General features: G+C 38.7%; 1 protein-coding gene across 3 annotated transcripts in view; it reads left to right on the forward strand.

Moving 5' to 3' along the window:
* The window catches only part of SATB2 (SATB homeobox 2), a 193,098-nt gene that overhangs the window by 148,378 nt on the left and 25,318 nt on the right, over nt 1–19,402 (forward strand). For all 3 annotated transcript variants that reach the window (XM_012802151.1, XM_003785049.2, XM_012802152.1), the window contains one exon: nt 10,120–10,317. In XM_012802151.1, the coding sequence (XP_012657605.1) occupies nt 10,120–10,317 (198 nt within the window). The remainder of the gene's footprint in view (nt 1–10,119; nt 10,318–19,402) is intronic.

A 19,402-nucleotide genomic window follows, 5' to 3' on the forward strand; every position in this document is an offset into this window, starting at 1 on the left:
GGCCCAGGCTGGGGATTCTAACCCGCCACCTTAGGTGTATGTGGCTGGCGCCTTAGCCGCTTGAGCCATAGGTGCCGAGCCCATACACACTTTTCCATCCAAACTGAAACCATACTGTGCAACATGTAGTTATAAGACAAGTTAAAACTACAATTATTTTTTTTAAGCCAAACTATCATGTGGGGGAGTAAGTTTGTAAAACATAATATATTATCTTTGATCTCATTATTTAGTTTCCTAGCTTTTAGAAAATGTTGTTAAGGGATCAAAATTTTGCCACTTGTGCTTTGATGTTCATCTTAAATTACTAAGTTCCCATGATGGGGATAGCTTTCTGGGGGTGAGGATAACTCAGGGCAGTGGAAGTAGACGTGTGGCTGCCCTGATCTCTCTGGTATAAAGAGTGACGGGACGTGCAGGCCATCAGATGCCCCACATGAAATGAGCTGGTGGTCTCAGCCTCAGTTCTACACACTTTTACTTTTGTCCTTGATATTCAGCCTGGCAGACAGGGTGATGTGAGGTGTGCAGCCTTGCCTGAGTAGCTGCACCTTTTTGGTGATTAGGTTTCTTCAGAACACAGTCGTTCTAAGAGCCTATCAAGGAACAGCTTCTACTTTTGTCAACTGGGGCAGGTATACCGTGATTTAGAGGCCAGTTGTCAAAATCAAATTAAAATAATTAATATATTTACACTAGAATTACCACTTGAAAAAATTTATTATACCTACTGAAGAAATTTTCCAAGATTTCCAAATGCCAAACTAAGTGAGCAGTTAACACAATGGTGCCCAAGCAGGGGCCAAACCTGTCAATTTCCCCTCTTTCTCTCAGCATAATCTCAAGAAATTAGGTTCTGAAGTCTTATTAGCAAAAATTCCCATAAGATCCTGGTTTTATTATTAACCTCATAATCAAGAATTGGGTTCTTCTTACAACCATCATAGTTATTATGTTAATTTTTCATGCCCCAAACCTAGCCTTTATGAGAGTCCTCCATTAGGTATCAGTGGAAATTAATTGCAGACCTCATATACAGTTCTTAAAATGTCAAATAACTTTTGACAAAGTTCAGGGTGAGGTGAAACCACCAATTCATTTTACATGGGGCATCATATGGCCTGTACTTCCTGCCACAGTTTGTACCGGAGAGATCAGGGCAACCACACACCTACTTCCAATCCTGAGTTATCCTAGCCCCACAAAGCCATCACTAAAGTTTTCGTACTGGTTTTAAGCTTTTCTTTACCTACCGTAGAAACTTGTTGAGGTGTGTTATTTTGCCTGTTCATAACAAGGTACCTTTGAAAAACTGCATGCAACTTTGAAGCAAATCAGGTTGCCATATTAAAGCTGCCTCTCTGAACCTTCCCAGCCCTCCAGGGAAGAAAACATCAAGTTAACTTAGTGGGAGAATAGCCTTTGAGTGGTTACTATCACTTTGCTGTGGAAACTATTTAATCATCATCTTTTCACTGGGCCAAGATGAGGGTGAGGCAAGTTAGGTGCCTACTGTGTGGAACGTAAGAGGCATGTGCTTGCCAAGCCACAGTCTGCATTTCATGCCCTGGTCACTTGCTCACCTCATTCTATGTTGATCTTTCAAGAGTCTTACTACTGGTTTTCTGCTCTTTCAAGACCCCATGTTGATCTTTCAAGAGTCTTACTACTGGTTTTCTGCTCTAAGTGTCTGGTTTTTTTCACCCCTACTCTGATAAATTCTTAAGGAGCTTGCCCACTATAATCCCATATTACAGGTATACCAAGATTTGGGCCTAAAACGGGGAACTAGAAATATTTTGGTTGTTTTCTGTCAGAGCATTTTGCTGTTAATATTCTTCTAGTGTCAAGTGGAAAAGTACAAGATTCCAAATTCATTCTTTTTTTTTTATGACCAATATAAATGGCTCTTTCAGCTGTATGTACCCATGTATGCATGTATGTGCATATTTACATATATAAAGACTTAGTCGAGCTATGTGGTGTCATAGCTCTATGTATATCCTGTATATCTATGGTAAGGAGGGCAACAAAATTTTGTGTAATCTCCTCTTAACTTGAGCCCACATATCACTCAGTCTTTCCAGATATATTCCTAGAAATGTGAGAGACATGTGTTAAGATAGCCCAGAGACATGAAAATACAGTTTAAAATATAGTATATATCTTTGAAAAGTAAGAAAAAAATAAGCAGATCATTTTTACTTATTACATTTAAGGTATAAAATAATTAACCTTCAACCATAACCAAATGCTCAGCTCAGATCCTTTTTTCAGGTCGAGATGACCTCCTCTTCAGGGATTCACCGAAGCCCTTGACAAGTCTCCCTCGCAGTTAGCCTTTTATCCATTTCAGTTTTCTTGATTAGGTTATCTTGAATCATTAGGGGGTTTATTTATTTTAATAGACACTTATTGGATTCATGAAAAGAGAATTCGGTGACTAAGAAACAAGAGCTGAATATTATCTGGCTCATTTCACACTTCAGAAGAGTCTCAACCAGCTGAAGAGAAATCCTTTCACAGTTACAAAAGTTTGTTTGGGGACTTTATGTGCTTCCATTTAGAAAGCGAACTGTCTGTGGTTAATAATATGAATTTCCTTTTGAGACACTCAGAAAACATTTCCTTTTGGTTACATATGCTGACATTTTCTGTATTGAAGATGTGGGTGAGTAAATGGCCTTTTACATTTCTGCTGCAGGAAGACTTGAGTCATTCTCTTGAAGAGCTGTTCATTTGCTGACTTATCCATTCATTAGAGTTCCTAGAGGGGCAAAATGTGGGGGCTAGTTGCTATTTAGTAGATTGAATTCACTCATTAGCTCTGGGTCAGGCACATCAAGGGAAACAATAATCACTGCGGCAAGGTCCTGCTTTCAAGGAGCATACAGCCTTACTGAACAGAGACAAAGTTGTTAGTTCTCTCTCATTAGAGAGGAGAGCAGGCTGTGAATTTGTGTTTAATGTAAGCAAGTTCTCGTTTGTGTTTGTTATTAAATATTATAAAGCCTAGAAAATTGGTCACAAACATATAACTTTTTATTTTATGGGGATTGAGAGAAGTTGAGGTCATAATCAATGTCTTGAGTAAGGGAAAGCAAGTAACTTTGTACACAATGGTATTTCAGTACCATGGACAGAACCCCACCCTGCTCATCTGCAGGTCCCCCCACCCCTCCCCCTCCGCCTGGTATCACTTAAACCTAAAGTTTAAAACTTGGATTCAAACTCCTATCTGAGAGGCTCCAAACTCAAACACTAGGCTGTATCATTGTTTTGTGAAAGACCGCCCTGGACATTTGAACATTCTCAGTCTTTGGTATGCTGAGCGTGGAAAATAAGTCACTCATTTATGGTCAACTTGAAAACTTGAAATTTTTGAACATTTTTAAAATGAACTAGATAATGCCATTCCTCATTTGTTTTCAATCCAGGGGAGCTTTAAAAACTCTTATCTGAACAACAACACACCCACCCCACCCCCACACACTCTGACCCTCACTCACACACAAAGAAAATACATAGCTAAAATGATGAGAACAGATTATTTAAATGATTGATACACTGTAGCTCTTTATGATACATGTTATGTTTTTTAGAGTGAAAACTCCTAGAGGATGATGTTTATGAAGTATGTCCTTTACTAATACCAGGCCATTGTGGGTACCAGTTAGTACCAATCAACACAATTTTATTATGAAAAAAAGATATCTAGGCTAGGCTGAGTGGTATTCTTGACTTGTCATAGTCTTTTCTCCAAGGACTTCTTGCTAAAAAGGAAAAATGTGTAGGTGTATGGGGAGAAAGAAAAGTTAATTCTTTGTCATATGAGGTAAAAATCCTTCAATGACTCATAGGACCCATAGGATTAAGTTATAATTTCTTTGCCTGGCATGCTTTATAATCTGACCTCTGCCTTTATTTCCAGACTGTGCTTTAGTCCCACAGAATTGCTTCTGATTCCCTGGGAGTGATAATTTTACATGTCTTTTCATTTGCTGATAATGTTGTCTGTACTTGGAATGTGCTTCCAGTTCTCTCCACACCCATTGAGATCCATCTTTATCTTCCAAGATTCAACTTACATGTCATATTCTCAATGATGACACTTTTCCTGAGCTGCTTCAGTCACTTCCTTGTTGATGATCACAGTTAACCTTTTAAATAAAAAGTGATGATGACAATTAAATGATATATGTAATGTACCAGCCCAATGCATAGCACACAGGAGGTGAGTGTTCAATAGATTGTTAACTGAATTAATGTTCTGAGAGAGCCCAGGAACTGTTTGCAACTTATATAATAGGATACATTGGATCACCCCATTTTCCATATCATGTGCGTGCATTAGAGGTGGGGCACAAACCTTAGCACATTGATAAGACCGCCTCTGAGAATTAGCGCTGCTCCCCAACAATAGCTCTTAGAATTTAAGACTGCAAAACATTCCTGTAGGTTAATTTCTATGTATTCCAATAATATCAGTTTAATCCAATGAGAATTTATTGAGCATACACTGTGTGCAAGGAACCATACTCTGCTCTGAAAATGCCAAAATGAGTAAGAAACAAAGTCTTGTCTTCTACTCCCCTCAAGTAGGTGACTGTTTTGATGGGAGTGCAGACATGCCTACTCCTAACAATAATAGTTAATCAAATTGTGAAAGGGTATAAGCAAAATGGTTTAGGGTCTTGCAGGAGCGAGCAATGCGTTCTCACAGGAGATCAAGTAAGACTATGTCAGCTGAGCTTTGAAGTACATCTTCTCATAGGGAACAGAAATTTGGGCATGAGACATTCCACCCGAGAGAGTTACATTGCAGAAGCACAGAGGTGAGAATGTACCCAGCATCTTCAGGGACTGTAAGTAATTCACAGTGGCTGGAGCACAAAGTCAATAGGGGAATTGATGGAAGATAAGCTTATGAAAGAAAACCAAAACAAACGGTGGTTCTTATTGTTGCCTCTTCTTTTTTTTTTTTTTATTAAATGATAGCTGTATACATTAATGCAAACACGGGGTACAGTGTAGTGTTTTCATATACAATTTGAAATGTTTTCATCAAACTGGTTAACATAGACTTTGTGTCATTTACTTAGTTATTGTGTTAAAACATTTATACTCTAGTTCTAGAAAAATTCACTTGTACCCTTGTTAGACAGACCATATAGGTGATCTTTCCAGTCACCCTCCCACCACCCATCCGCCCTTCTCCCCTGCTATTATGAAACTAATTTATAGTTCTCAAATGAAAGCTACAACCTAATTGTTGCCTCTTCTAATGCGCCTGAGTTGTAAACTAGAGATCATTTTGTTTATGCAACTCATCAGTGAAATTACTGATTTAACCAAAAATAAACTCTGAGGTTATTACTCACCTTCCAAAAGAATTAATGGCACATCTCTTGAAATAGTAAGAATTTCTAATACATTTACAATATGATTTGCTTTGTAAATTTAGATTGACAGTCAACAAACTATATCTTGACTGGGGAAAGTGTCACCTCACCTGCATAGTTGGAAGGGTAGTTGGAGTTGTTTTTTCTACTGATGGAAATATATTTGTTTAAGAGGCTGATGAGATGGCCAAAATGAGATGTTAATAAACATTATTTGCTTATGCACTGAATGCTTGGGAACTTTTTAACCAGTGATTGCAAGGAAGCAATCTTTGAATTTATATTCCTTCTCTAGGTTCAGATTTTGAAGGTAAAAGAAGGTTTTGATCGTGAATTTCTTAGTATCATTACAATTATTTATATTTTTATATAATTTTTAAGTATTTTATTCATTAAAAAAACTTTTATTTTGAACTAATTTTAGACTCACAGAAATGTTGCAAAATTATACAAAAGGGATACCTGTACCGAACTGTATATCCCTCATCTATATTCCCCTAACACTGACATCTTACATCACTGAAATGCAATTATTCATATAGTGCAATTATCAAAACCAGGAAATTAACATTATTGTAATACTATTAATTAAACTAAGACTTTATTTTAATCTTAGAATTTGACCACAGGATTTGCCGTGTGATTCCAGGAACCACATTTCATTTAGCTGTTATTTCTCATTGATCTTCTGTAGTCTGTGACAGTTCCTAAGTTTTTCTTTTTCTTCTGTGACCTTCCCGCTTTTGAAGAGTACTGACTGGTTTGTCAGATACCTCTCAATTTGGGCTTGTTTGATGTTTGGGCATGACCACCTCAGATAAGATGCTGTGTCCTTTGCAGTGCATCGTATCACAGCGTTTGTAGTGTCAGTATATAATCATTTGTGATGTTGGCTTTGACCAGTTGGTCATGGTAGTTTTTCTTTGCATTTTTAACCCTGAAGGCTAATCACTATCTGCTATTTCTGACAGATAACAAGACAACAGATCTTGGAATGTGGAATGGGAAGGGAACATAGAGATCATCTTTGGTTAACCCCTCCTTTTATAGCTGAGCACCTAGAAACTCCATCAGGGTAACCACTTGCTTAAAGGTCACCCACTTATCATATTTAATGACAGAGCAGGAACTTAGTAGTTAGGTCTCAAGAATTCAAGTCTAATACTCTCTGCACTCCCTAACTGTGCTCAGACACTTGTAATTCATGTAGTCCTAGTTTTACCAGGCTGTACAAGCTAAATGGACTGTGTGAGTATTCAGCCAACCTTTGGCCAAAACTTACAACCAAACCAACAGAGAAATACAGGGAGGTGTCTACTCCACAATTCATGGTGCCCACTCACAGAGTGGGCCAAGGCTAGAAATCAGATGAATTCCTGTATCTGTGTTTCCAAAATGAAAATAATTCTCCTGGAATACTCCACATAACACATAGGGAACAACAACAAAAAACCTACTTGAGATTTTTAACAGAAAAAGGAGATTTGTTTATTAATAATTCATGAGTTCCCATTGAACATGCACGACAGAAACAGTGCTATTCAATAGAGAATACTGTCATCTGTCACTGTTTTATTTGACATTTACACTTTTTTTTTTTTTTGCCTGATACTGCAAAACTTTCTTGGATGGCATGCAAAAATTATATAAATGAAAAAATCCCACTGTGGGGACCCTTTCTCTCTTCTGTGGTGGGCCCTCTCACAACTACATACATGTTTGCTCGTGCGACAGCAAGCCGCTTTCTCACACCGTCATTAGTCACCAAACAAACTAATAAGAGACCCTATTGAGAAAACAGAGATAAGCATCCCAAATGGGCTGGTGAAAGGATCATGTGAATAAAACGATGGTGGGTGAGATGGGAAGTGAGGTGGAAGAATAGATTGCCTAAAGATTTCCATACAAATGAATGGAGTGAGCAAGGGAGTCAGATCAAGGGGAAAGCACATCATGGCTGCCGTGAAGAAACTGACAGAAAAATACCTTGCCCTTTCAGATACAAAATAAGTGTTTATAAATGGCATCACAGGAACACCACTAGTAGGGAATATTGGCATTTGGTCGAAGAGCAAGTTCGAGTTGGGAACGTCTGATGGTGTGTGCTACTATAAGGCCCTGGTAATCATTCTGCTCTGTAGGTTAGTTATTATTTATAAAAATCGCAGAACCAGCTGATACATTCATAAACTAATTATTGAAGCAGCTGGGTACACATGGTGCAATATGTCCAAGGCTGTGAAGTATCACAGATTTCTTGGGGCCTGCACAGTGGTGGGGGTGCACTGTGGAAGGCTCCATCCCTTAATCTGATCAGCCAAGCAAACACTTTGTGGGGAAACTAGATTAATAACCCTCTAAATACCATGAATGTGCTTCATCTTCAAAACCGGGTTCCCTCAAACATGCTATTAGCTCAGCTCCGTCAGGGATTTGAGGAAGTTCTCTGGTGCCCTAAGAAGAGGGTCTTGTTGGCTACCTTCCTGTGCCAGAAATTAATTTGGTTTGCTTATGTCTGCACACATGATCACACTTGTGTCTAATCTGCTTCCTAATAGCTTCAAGGTCAAGACCTTGCATATCAGTGGGCAAATTGAGCACTGCACTTCTTAAAGACTGACGGCAGACAGCACACAGTCCATAGCGAGGCCCACAGTGTTGTTCTAAGTGATTGTAATGAGTGCAGATTATAACAGCACATATAAATCAATTGCAGCAATGAATGTTGTGCGAGACATTCCCAATGTCATAAGTGGAGATACTACTCAGCTGTCACCTGTCTCCTTTCAAGCTGTGGCTTCCCACAATGCAATTCACTCCTCACGCAGAACAGCAGGTGCTGTCTTCCTCCAGGTCTGGGTATCTCAGAACTTCATCTCTTAACAGATGTAGGTTTTTGTTTTTATTTCCGTTAAATGATTGGTCTCCATGCTATCACCTCCCCTGGGAGATGTTAAACATACCTGTTTGAAACATTTGAAAGGGTTCAGTTGGAGACTTATTCAGATATGTGAAAAGACAGAGAAAAGGAGCTTATTTTTTTCACAGATGGTTTATTTTCCATTTCAAGAATTCATTCCTTTGTACAAAGAAACCCTTGAGGAAACACTTTAGAAATCAGAAATTTTAAAAAATAAAATTTATTTTCTGGTAGGGATAACAAATTTGTCTTCATTTTTCATATACATTGCATCTTGAAAATCAACCATTACCTGTCTCTCAATTGAGTTTTTAAAAAATCTATGAAAATACTGGGAAAAAAACATTTCCAAGTAAATGATAAAGTATCTTGTTTTCATTCTTCCTAACCTTCTAACTCTCCCAAGCTTCCAGTTTATTGCAAGAAAAGATCAGGTCTGCGCAAATGTGGCCTCTCACTTGTAAAAACAAGGCAGTGTTGTGTTACAGATTAGTTTATAAATCCCTGGTGGCTTCACAGTTCAGTGCCTACAGCTGCTGCAGATGGGCCTGGGTTTTTGTCTCTTCGCGGTGCTGCAGCCGGCAGTTGAAGGAGAAAATGGAATGATCAGGTTATTAACATGGAGGCCGCGAGGAAGAGGCTGCACAATGAGAACAGCTGGTGTTGCTGTCTTGGCTGATGCAGCGGAGATAATCAAATCTTGCCTTTTTTTTTTTTTTTTTTGGTAAAGGCAGAAGACACAGTGGAGAGTTAGACAAACAACAGCTTATGATATTATATGGGGTTTTTATAATGCATGTCAGGAACTTTCAGTGGCTTACAAGTGATGATACAGAATTTGTTGAGGTTTGGGATTATTTATCACAAAGTCATTTGTGTTTATTGATGCACCTTTTTAGAAGAATTTTTACTCTTTTGCAAGAGGCATAATGTGGGACAATTCTTGTTTTTAAAATTAGCGATGGAGCTTGGAAATGATGGGTTAGAAAGCTACTGAGTAAAATATTTTGACATGAGTCAGTGAGCGATGTTGACAGCATCCTCTGTATTATTTTCATATAATCCATCATTATTTGCATTACATTTTCTTTCTCGTGCAGTTGCAAGGGAGAGAACATCCGGATGCCAGAGTTTGGAGGCAGATATTTGCAGGTGTGACCCGACCAACTGCCTACCTTCCTGCAGGTGTGGCTGTGGCAGAAAGGTGATAGGTGATAGTTAAGAGGCCTAGAGCCCAAAGCATTCAGAGATCGAGCCACTGTACATTTCCTTTATTCTAACAATTTTTTCTATTTTGCGGAGTTACTGATAATTGTAAGAACATTTCCTCCCTAGAGAATTCAGTGCTGTTTACACTTAACACATTTCTCCTTTTTTAGAATTTGCCATCTCATGACGTATGTTAGTTTATCTTCACTTTTTCCTTAGAATGGAATACTAACCAATTGGGTAATTTGTAAAAATTGTGGTTGACCAACACAAACTTCTTTTTCTGAGGGTCAGATAACTATAATCTTGGTTATTGTCTTTTACAAAGAAACTGCAGCTGGGAATATGTTTTATAAGCAGGGTGATAGATAATCAACAGATGTAAAGATTCTTCAGCATTGGTGTAACCATCCAGGTGGTTATTTTTTAGTTTTTAGAGTCAGGCTGTTTCAGTGTCTCCCCTTCAGGTTGGTAGGAACAATTTTAACAAGAAAATATGCTAAATTGGAATGGCACATGACTGAATTCAAGGTCATCTCAGATCTTCTGCCCCTGCAGGTGAACTTAATTGAATGCTTCTCTCTCCAGGGCTGGCTGTGTGAACTACTCCGCTGGAAGGAGAACCCAAGCCCTGAAAACCGTACCCTCTGGGAAAACCTCTGTACCATCCGCCGCTTCCTGAACCTTCCCCAGCATGAAAGGGATGTGATTTATGAGGAAGAATCCAGGCACCACCACAGCGAGCGCATGCAACATGTGGTCCAGCTTCCACCTGAGCCAGTACAGGTGAGCCCCACCCCTGCATCCCCCACCTGAGCAGGGTTTTCTGTGCCAGTAGTAGCTGCTGAGGGGCTGGGAGTGCACTACACTAACTGCTGTCGGAGGATGTCCATGCCATGTCCCCACGGACAGATGACTTGCTATTCCAGTGTGCACACCATGTGTGTGTATGTGTGTGTGCACACACAAAGAAAAATGACTGAGAAGTGGAATGCCAGAGGCAGCTCCTTTCCTGAGAGCACTGTATTTGTAGGGTTGTGAAGCCAGAGCACTCGTGGAGAATGAAATCTCCTGATTCAGAAATGTGGTTTCTATCAGTTCATTTTCTAAAGAAAAACTTTGAAGTAGTTTTTGATCTAAAATTTTTCAAGGAATGTTCGATTAGGCTAAGGAGAAGAAATGGCCGCATGACCTAGGGAATACCACTGAACTCAACTGAACCTTTGAGAGACAGATTGTGACAGATTCTTAGAATTTTTAATATGGAATTTTGCTGTCTTTGGTTTCCTCTGGTTTAGAAATCTGCCTTCATTTGGATTGCATGTTTTGTTGGCTTAATTTTTGTTCTTATTGAGAGAAGTAATAGTGCTTTCTGAAAATAACTGAGTTTAACTACTGACTCTGCAATCTAAAATTAATTACTTTCAAGAAGAAATATTAACTGGGTTTCTAAGGTTAGACCTTGTCACAGTTTTGTGCAGGAATTGTTTTGGTGAGATCTATTCTACTGCTCAACCCCAGCTGCCATTAAAGAGGACTCCTTCATGGCTTCTCTCTGAATCTCCTTTTGTGTAGCAAGAAGAGGACAGTCCAGGCTGGTGTGCATGTGTGTGTGTGTGTGTATGAGTGTGTACACACACACATGTCCATGAGAGATGTAAGAGTAGAGGGAGGATGTGACATGGTTTCTTGATGAAGATATCAGCAGAGAGCAATGGTGAAGGATGTGCTCAAACACTCTGCCCTCAGGTTTCTGTGTCTCCTTTCTCCTTGCTATACCCACTCATGCCTTGGGGAGAAGCCAGAAGATAACTGGGACCTTACATCACTTTTCCTCCAAATATTGACATCTCAGTCAATGCTTTCAGGCTGTCATTGGTCAGTTTCCAGGGTCAGAATCACAGAGTGAATTGTCCTGTTAAGCCTCATGGCTTCTTGGGGTCAATCTCTTGTAATTAATTCCACAGTGCGCCCAGAGTGAGTGGGTGATAAAGGGCACAGGCTAATACCTCCCCTTCAAGACCCTGTCCTCTCTTGGTCCTTTCCTTACTGGGGCCTCTTCCAAATACCTGGTACCTCCCTATAGATAATTAGACCAACATACTGAGTCACACAGAGCAACGAATGGCTTTTAAACTTGGAGATTTAATAGAAGTTAAAGAGAGGCCAAATATAGGTTTTCCAACCTTTTATTTTAGAAAATAAATTTACTTGAAAAATTCAGGCGATGCTCTCATTTATCATCAGTATCATTTCATAAATACCCTTTGACATCAAACAAATTAATGATATGAAATCAGTTCAGCCATATGAAAAACTCACTATTACCTTTCTTCCCCTCCTTCTTTTGATATGAACTGGTCCAAACTTCTGTCTTGAACCAGCCATAAGGCCAAGGATTCGCTTCAGGGAGCCACTGACTGCGCATGGACTTTTTATTCAAGGTTCCATCTTAGTTCAATACAAGTGAAGTAGAAATAGAACAGGAGTGTTAAACTATTATTCTAGATATTAATAACAGCCCATTTTAATCGTAAGATGAAGTTGGAAACTTAGCAAAATTTAAGATAGAAATACTAAAATGCCTTCTCTGTTATAATTAAGGACTCTTCATTTGGATGATAGCTCTTATACCACACCTGTCTCTGCTTTTTGTCTGGAAATGATCCCTGTGGGTCCTGTGTTTAGGTAGCTAAAAGGACTTTCATCGGATATTTTGTCCGATAGATGAACAGTGCAGTAAATCTTAGGAGCAGACAGTCAATTGATTTGTGAGTTTTATTATCTTTTATGTTAGTCTGTCAGAACTAGAGTGTCCTAGTAGTATTTAATGGCTAAGAAAAAAATCAGTCTGTAATTTTTCCTTTTGTCTTTAAGTACTTTGTGACTATTAACATTAATTACTAATATCACTAAGGCAAATTCACTTATTTTATCAAAGGTTATTTCTGTCACTAAGATCTTAGCTAGTTTACAAATATAGTAATTTTCTCTACAGTGACGTTGCCTTAACTGTTGACCTTGATCCCATAACATGAAACTCTTCAGTACATTACTTTTTTGCTCTGAGTGACAGTGCTTTGCGATGTTGAATTTATGTTTGTCAGCAAAATATGAAGCTGGAAGATTATTTATTACAGTCATAATTGAAAAACAAAGACAAATATCTGGCACTAGCCAGCAGAACTTTTGAAACCAGAGAATACAGTTGGCAGAGCCTCTCGGACTTGGGAAGAACTATGTTTAAAAAGATACCAAGCAGGTGGTGCCTGTGGCTCAAAGGGGTTGGGTGCCGGCCCCATATGCCGGAGGTGGCAGGTTCAAACCCAGCCCCGGTCAAAAAAAAAAAAGATACTAAGCTACCAAAAAATGACGATAATTGTCCAAAAGTCAAGCTGTTGGACTTAGGCTTGGAAGTCACTTGTGCTCTTCTATCAACTAAAATTTTAACAAGATGTAGTAATACATTTTAGAAATCTTAAAATTCATAGATAAGCCATATTAGTTTGGTGATATTGCATTACTTCTCATTAGGTAGGAAATGTGCTATTATTAAATAGTTCAGTGTGGGTAAAATCAGTGATTATTAAAAGCTTCTGATATATGCAGCATATTAAAAAATGCAGAAGTCCTCTCCAGTTGTGATCATAGAAGAGTGTCATCTAAATTTCTTTAGGTAATCAGGCTGTGCCATTCCTGGATTTTTCTTAAATGGTAAAGATATGAGGCAGTGATTCTTGTGCATAATTAGAGTCATAGCCTCTCTCTTCACAGAGTAAAGGAACTTTTTCATGTGGTTTGTTTGCAAATAGAGATCACACATTTTCAGTCTTGTATTGGCTGCAGATGTATTTTTCTTAAGCCCACATTTAAAAATCAGGAGATTTCACATAAAATCCAGAGAATCAGAAGGTCTCCCCCACGAGACTCAGAGTTGTGCATGGCTGGAGCTGATGCCCTTTCCTCAGGGCACACCCCTGTCACCCACTCTCGGAGCATGTACAGATGTACCTAGTGGCCACGTCAGAGCCACAAGTGCTTTGCCCCCCACAGCTCTGAATTCTTCAATGGTAGCCATTGTGTACCATTTATCCTTGTAATGCTAACTCACTGAGTCTTTGCATGCTTACCAGTAAACATGTCTTTGGTGGAACCTCAGTTGTCTGGGGCCGCTGAGGGGTGTTGTCATCTCTGGAGACCTGCCAGACCTGGTAGAATGAGATGGCTCTTCCCTGGGAATTCACATCTCCCCCGGTAATGTGTGGGTTTGACATCATATTGAATTCTCTGGTTTATCCAGGTTTCTTTTTGGTATTCTAGATCTCTTTAGAAACTCCCATTTAAGTCCCCACTGTTAGAACATACTTTGTAAACCAGATCCATTCACATCAGGGATCGACAGTGGGAGTAATATTGTCTCAGGTGGGTGAGACTTGGTTCTTAGGGGGCATAAAAATCTTAGATTATCATTGGTTTGTAGCCTTCCAAAGGGACATGGTACATAAAGAGATTAATATTTTATGAAGAGAGGCAGTCATTAAGTCAATGCCAAAAATGCCTAAGGAGGGGGCGGCAGCTGTGGCTCAAAGGAGTAGGATGCTGGCCCCATATACTGGAGGTGGCAGGTTCAAACCCCAAAAACTGCAAAAGAAAAAAAATGCCTAAGGAGGCTCTTTAAAGGGTCAGTGATGAAAAACCTTTGAGAAATCCTAAGCTACATAATGTTTCTAGTTCATGTGTAGGTAGCACACAGAATATCAACATAGGTGAGATATGGTAAGGTAAACCAAGTCAAACCAGAATATTTCACAGAAAAGATGAAATAAAGTCCATGTTAACCTGAAAAGGTTGGAGATAAAATTATGTTTTGTGGTGGTAATGATTTTCACCCAGTGGTTATTATAACCCAAGCCCCTGTACTGAGTAGATATCCTCAAAGGAGAAAAGCTAGTTGGGTTAGGGTATTCATTATTGCCAACTGCAGTGTAGAACTGGAAAAACCAAAGCAGGGTTGGGTTGAACCTGCCTGAAGCCAGGTTCACCAGCTGAATGAAAACGCAGGCGTTTTTGGCATCCAGTTTTCCTCTGCCCACACTTCCCTCTTAACGCAGTAAGGACACTGTTGATGCTGGGACTCCACACCGAGTGAGGCTGACTGGGGAGCATTTGCCAGACTGCTCATGTCTGTGTAGTGAGTGCTTTATTGTACATCCACCACAGTGTTTCCACGGGTTATTTTGTAAGTTCAGGAGCTCTGAGCTTGCTGCTGTGTGGTTTCCTAACAAGTACTTGTTTTAAAATTCTGCCTTGAACATTACATAAAAATGTGAGACTTGGTTGGTGACAGCCAGACACTGTCAACTCTGTTACCTGTACTAGTCCAGGCTGCTGCTCACTCAGGGGGTTGTCAGTATTTTCTAAGCCACAGACTCCCTGACTTTGGTAACAACCAATGGTTCTCAACCAGGGCTGATTTTGCCCCCTATGGGATATTTAGCAGGGTTTGGAGGCATTTGGGCTATTATTTTCAGGGATGTTACTGGTATTTAGTGAGTAGAGTCCATGGGTATTGACCTACGTGACCCCCAATGCCAGTAGTGTTGGGATTGTAAAACCCGGGTATAGACATGCCAGTAATATCCCTAACAGTATAAGATAAAAATTCATGAGTGTCTCTGAGGCTGATTCTGAGTTTTTCCTATCAAAACTCCATAGTAATAATACCAGTGACACAGTAACATTTCTGAGTCTTCTCCTCCCCTCCCTCTCCCTTCACCTTCCCTTCCTCGCTCCCCCTCCTTTTTCCCTTCTTCTTCTTCTCTGGCAGCAACTAGGCTTTCTGAGAGCCAGGCTCTTAAAATGTGAGATTTTTACATGTCTTATCTTCTTCAATTATTGTGAAAAATCAAAGGGGTGGTTGATTTTTATCTACTTTCACAGACGAGAAAGTGAAGCTTAAAGAAGTTAAGTAACTTGCTCAAAGTGAGAACTTAAATTTACATCTGTCTGCCTCCAGAGTCTGACTTTTATCTGTGTGCTGGAAGGACTGTACCTTGCAGCAGCCAGCATTCCCTGAACACTTACCATTAGCTGTCTGGTATTATGCAGACTTGTTTGTGTCTACGTTCATTTTTAATGATTCTACTGAATAGATCTACTTTGTGTGAGCTTTCCTTTTTACCATACACTTAATGCAGTAAAATCCCTCACTCAGTGTGATGTGAAAGAACTGATGTCCTGAAATTGCCACTTTTCATCAGCTATTTTGGCATTTTTGAGATAGTGTCAAAATACGACTGTCATTGCTAATGTTTAATGTTTCAATTTACCTTTCAGCCCTAAGAATTCGATACTGCTTGTCTACTCCAGCTGTATATACTGTATCTTAATTTGTAAATTTTCTACCTGGAGGACAACTTCTAATAAAATAATAGGCTAATGAATTAATTCATTAAGAATGTTTGCAAATTCTCCCAACAAGGTTACTAGAATTTTTTTTTTTTTTTTAAACCGTGGTTAGTTCTGAGCTCCTATCCAAAGCCTGCTGTTTGAATGTGGCTTCAGAGTGTCGACGCCCATTCTGATCCTCAGGAGAAAGGCAAATGGACACTTTCCATTTTTAATAAAAATTTTACTGCAATTGGGAACAAGTAGGTCCTCATCTGGGAAAGTTTTTGTGAGACCCTAACCATCCATGGGGGGAGCCCCATTTTTCCGTATTAATATTAGATTATCCTGCATGTATTCACTCAGCTTGAGGAGCATCCTTAGTTTCTATTACCAGTTAGATTTTCAGCATGTCTGAGTTCTTTAATTTGCCTTCAGGAATATAAAGATATTTGGAAGTCATTTGCAATCCTTTTTATTCTAGGAGATGAACATTTCCATTGTGGGTTCATCTTCTAAAGTGTATTGAATAGTTTTCTCTCTGAGACAGTACCAGAAAATTGAAGAAGCTCATTTGAGTCAGTAGTCAGTAGATCAGACATTACTGTGGCTTTGTTTTTTCCTAAGATTTAGGCAAAGCAAGACTGCCTATTTTTAAAAATTTACCATTTCTTAAAGTTTTATTTCTTTTATAAGACAAAGAAATTCCAGCTTAATTAGAAATTGAAGGTAATTGAACTTTAGGAAAATCTGGGGTATAGGACTCTGAGTATGCTTAGGTTTTTTGTTTTTTGTTTTTTTTTTTTACCTGAATGTGGGGATCCTGCAGTTGCCATTCATGGAGTCTTGTTTGCCATCTTGAAACTCACATACCTCTGTCTCGTGTCACTTTCTTTCCTCTATCAGCTCTTTCCCTCAACATCTGATGTGCTGTTTTCTGTGTACTTTTGCCTACCTTGTAAGTTCTACTTACTACTCATGATACCTCTGCACTAAATTCTACCTCCTCCACACCGTGGCCTGCCAGGGCTACCTGCTGTACACCTTGAACTTTCTCCATACCTTTGTCAAACCCAGTTTAGTACTTTAAATTCACCCCAGAGGGACATTGACGAGTTTACCTTATCCTCATGACGGCAGATTTCCTTGACACTTAATTTCCAGCCAGTAATCTGAATGCTTAATTTGGAAGGTATTTTGTTTCAATAGAAAGGGCTTTGTTGGGCAAGATATTAGAACAATCTCAAGAAGAAAGCCAATTGACCATAGGACACTTGTAGGTAACCTGTGAGTGGGTTATCTGTCAGCAGGAAAGTTAGGGCCCATTTAGTAGAACGTAGCTCCCAGCCACATTTATCGTGGCAGATAGTTAAAGGTATGATTAGCAAGTCTGGTTTAACTTCTCATATCAGGATAGACTTACATAACTTTAAAACAAAAAGTAAAGCACTCCGATTTTAAGTCCATGTGTGATTTTAAATTCCACATATATATCCAGAATATTATGCTTTTCTATTTTATTGCAATTTTTCTAGCATTTGTCATGAAGTTTCACAGGTTCAGTACCTGTCTTTAGATACCAGTAGAAATTAAATTTTATAATAGTCTGTTCTGGGCCTCCTTATTTATTTCTTTAAGGTGGGTTTAACATTTTACTTGGCTTGTCATATTAATAATTGAAGCTAGCTTTTTGCTTTTCATTTTTCATGGGGTGCTTAGAGTGTTTTTATCAGCAGAACAGCTCCTATGGGTGACCGAACTTCTATGACATACTGCTTTCCAATTTAAACATCCAGTGTTGGCTACTTCCTGGAAGTGAAATGTTAAAGGGCGGGGTTCCACTTCTCCCAGTCTTTCCCTCCTCTGTGGGAAGGTCGAGAACCTTGGTTTCTGGAGTAGCTGTTCTTCCGTAATTGCTATGTTTCCTTAAATAATAGTCTAATTTTAATATTTTGCATTTTTGAAAGGCAGCACAATCCTTGCAATTTACTCTTTTAGTTACTAATCTGCTCCCTGGTTTTTAGATCCCGAAACTGAGTAGAAAGTGCTTTAATCTAACATTCCTCTATAGGTAAGAGGTAGAATCAAGATCAGCTGTGTCATTTACATCCCTATAAATAGTCCTCACAGGTACAACTTTCTGCACTGCCAAAAAACCCACTAAATTTTATAATACTTTTATAAAGAATCACTTATATATACTGTCTTTCTGTCTTAATAGAAGATTTCCTATTTTTAGAAGTTTTGGGACAAAGGGTAGAGTTATATTTGTTATTTTTCTTTTTTATTTCAGAATATTAGGGGGCACATGTGTTTTATTTACATAACTTGGTTTTTTGTACAGATTGAGTCTCTGCTCTTTTGCTACTGTGAACATAAGGATTCTTTTATGCCTCATGGCTTTAAGAATCATAAAGGCTAAGGCATCTGAGCTGTGTCAGTAATCTTGATCTCTGGGAATCAATGAACATAATATAGACATTCATTATAAGCAAAGTGAAACAGTGACGCAGAAGAGTTATGAAATAATGTCAAGTGAAAAAAGTAAATTGGTAATGAATTACATTTATATCAAAATATATGAAAACGATAAGGATTAAAAAGAGGGAAACATAAAACAGTTTTGAGGAAAAAAATAAAAAATTTTGAGATAACAAGGTACATGTACATGTTTTCATATTTTCTTGTACATGATTTCGTATTTTGGTGGTACTGAATCAAACCAGGTGTAATATGAAAGCTTTTGTTTCTTGACCTTTTTTTGGATATTCTGATAAGAAATTCATAAGACTGAATATAACGCTTTTGAACATAAAGCTTAGTTATCTTTTTAAAAAATATATTGCTGTGAAAATTGTCAGGAGATATTTTCTATTATCTTATCGATCACCTCAATGTTGCTTTTCCTTCCTTTCTTCTTTCCTTCCTTCCTCTTTCTCCTCTTTCTTTCCTTGCAATACTCTGAGACACTCTTCTGTTTTCAGCCTAAACGTAGAGGGTAACAGCAAATACATTTTGTGCAGAGGAAACTTATTAAATGCGAGTACCATGAAACAAGAGAGCAAAGGGCAAAATAAACAGGGACTAAGATAGAAAGTGCAAGAGAATGCATCCTCCCTTCTCTCCCGTCCACAAAAAGGAACAGTAATAAGCCTCAGCTAAAATTAAAGCAATTGTAGATATTGATGTGTCATTGTTCTAGTCAAGGGTCTTGTCACATTTCATTTGTGAAAAGCAAAGTACATTCCTTTATACTTGTATAGATACCTAGCCAAGTCTGCCTTTTGAAAAGATGATTAAAATTGATTGATAAACTTATTCTGGGGCTTCAAGTTATACAGACATGATTGAAAAGATCAGCTATTTTTGTTCTCACATTATTCATTTATTTATTTATTTTTGCAGTCTTTGGCCGGGGCTGGGTTTGAACCCCCTACCTCCGGCATATGGGGCTGGGTTTGAACCCCCTACCTCCGGCATATGG

Source organism: Otolemur garnettii, unplaced genomic scaffold, assembly GCF_000181295.1.
Source record: "Otolemur garnettii isolate 467f Iridium unplaced genomic scaffold, OtoGar3 scaffold00013, whole genome shotgun sequence".
In the NCBI taxonomy this organism is placed as follows: Eukaryota; Metazoa; Chordata; class Mammalia; order Primates; family Galagidae; genus Otolemur; species Otolemur garnettii.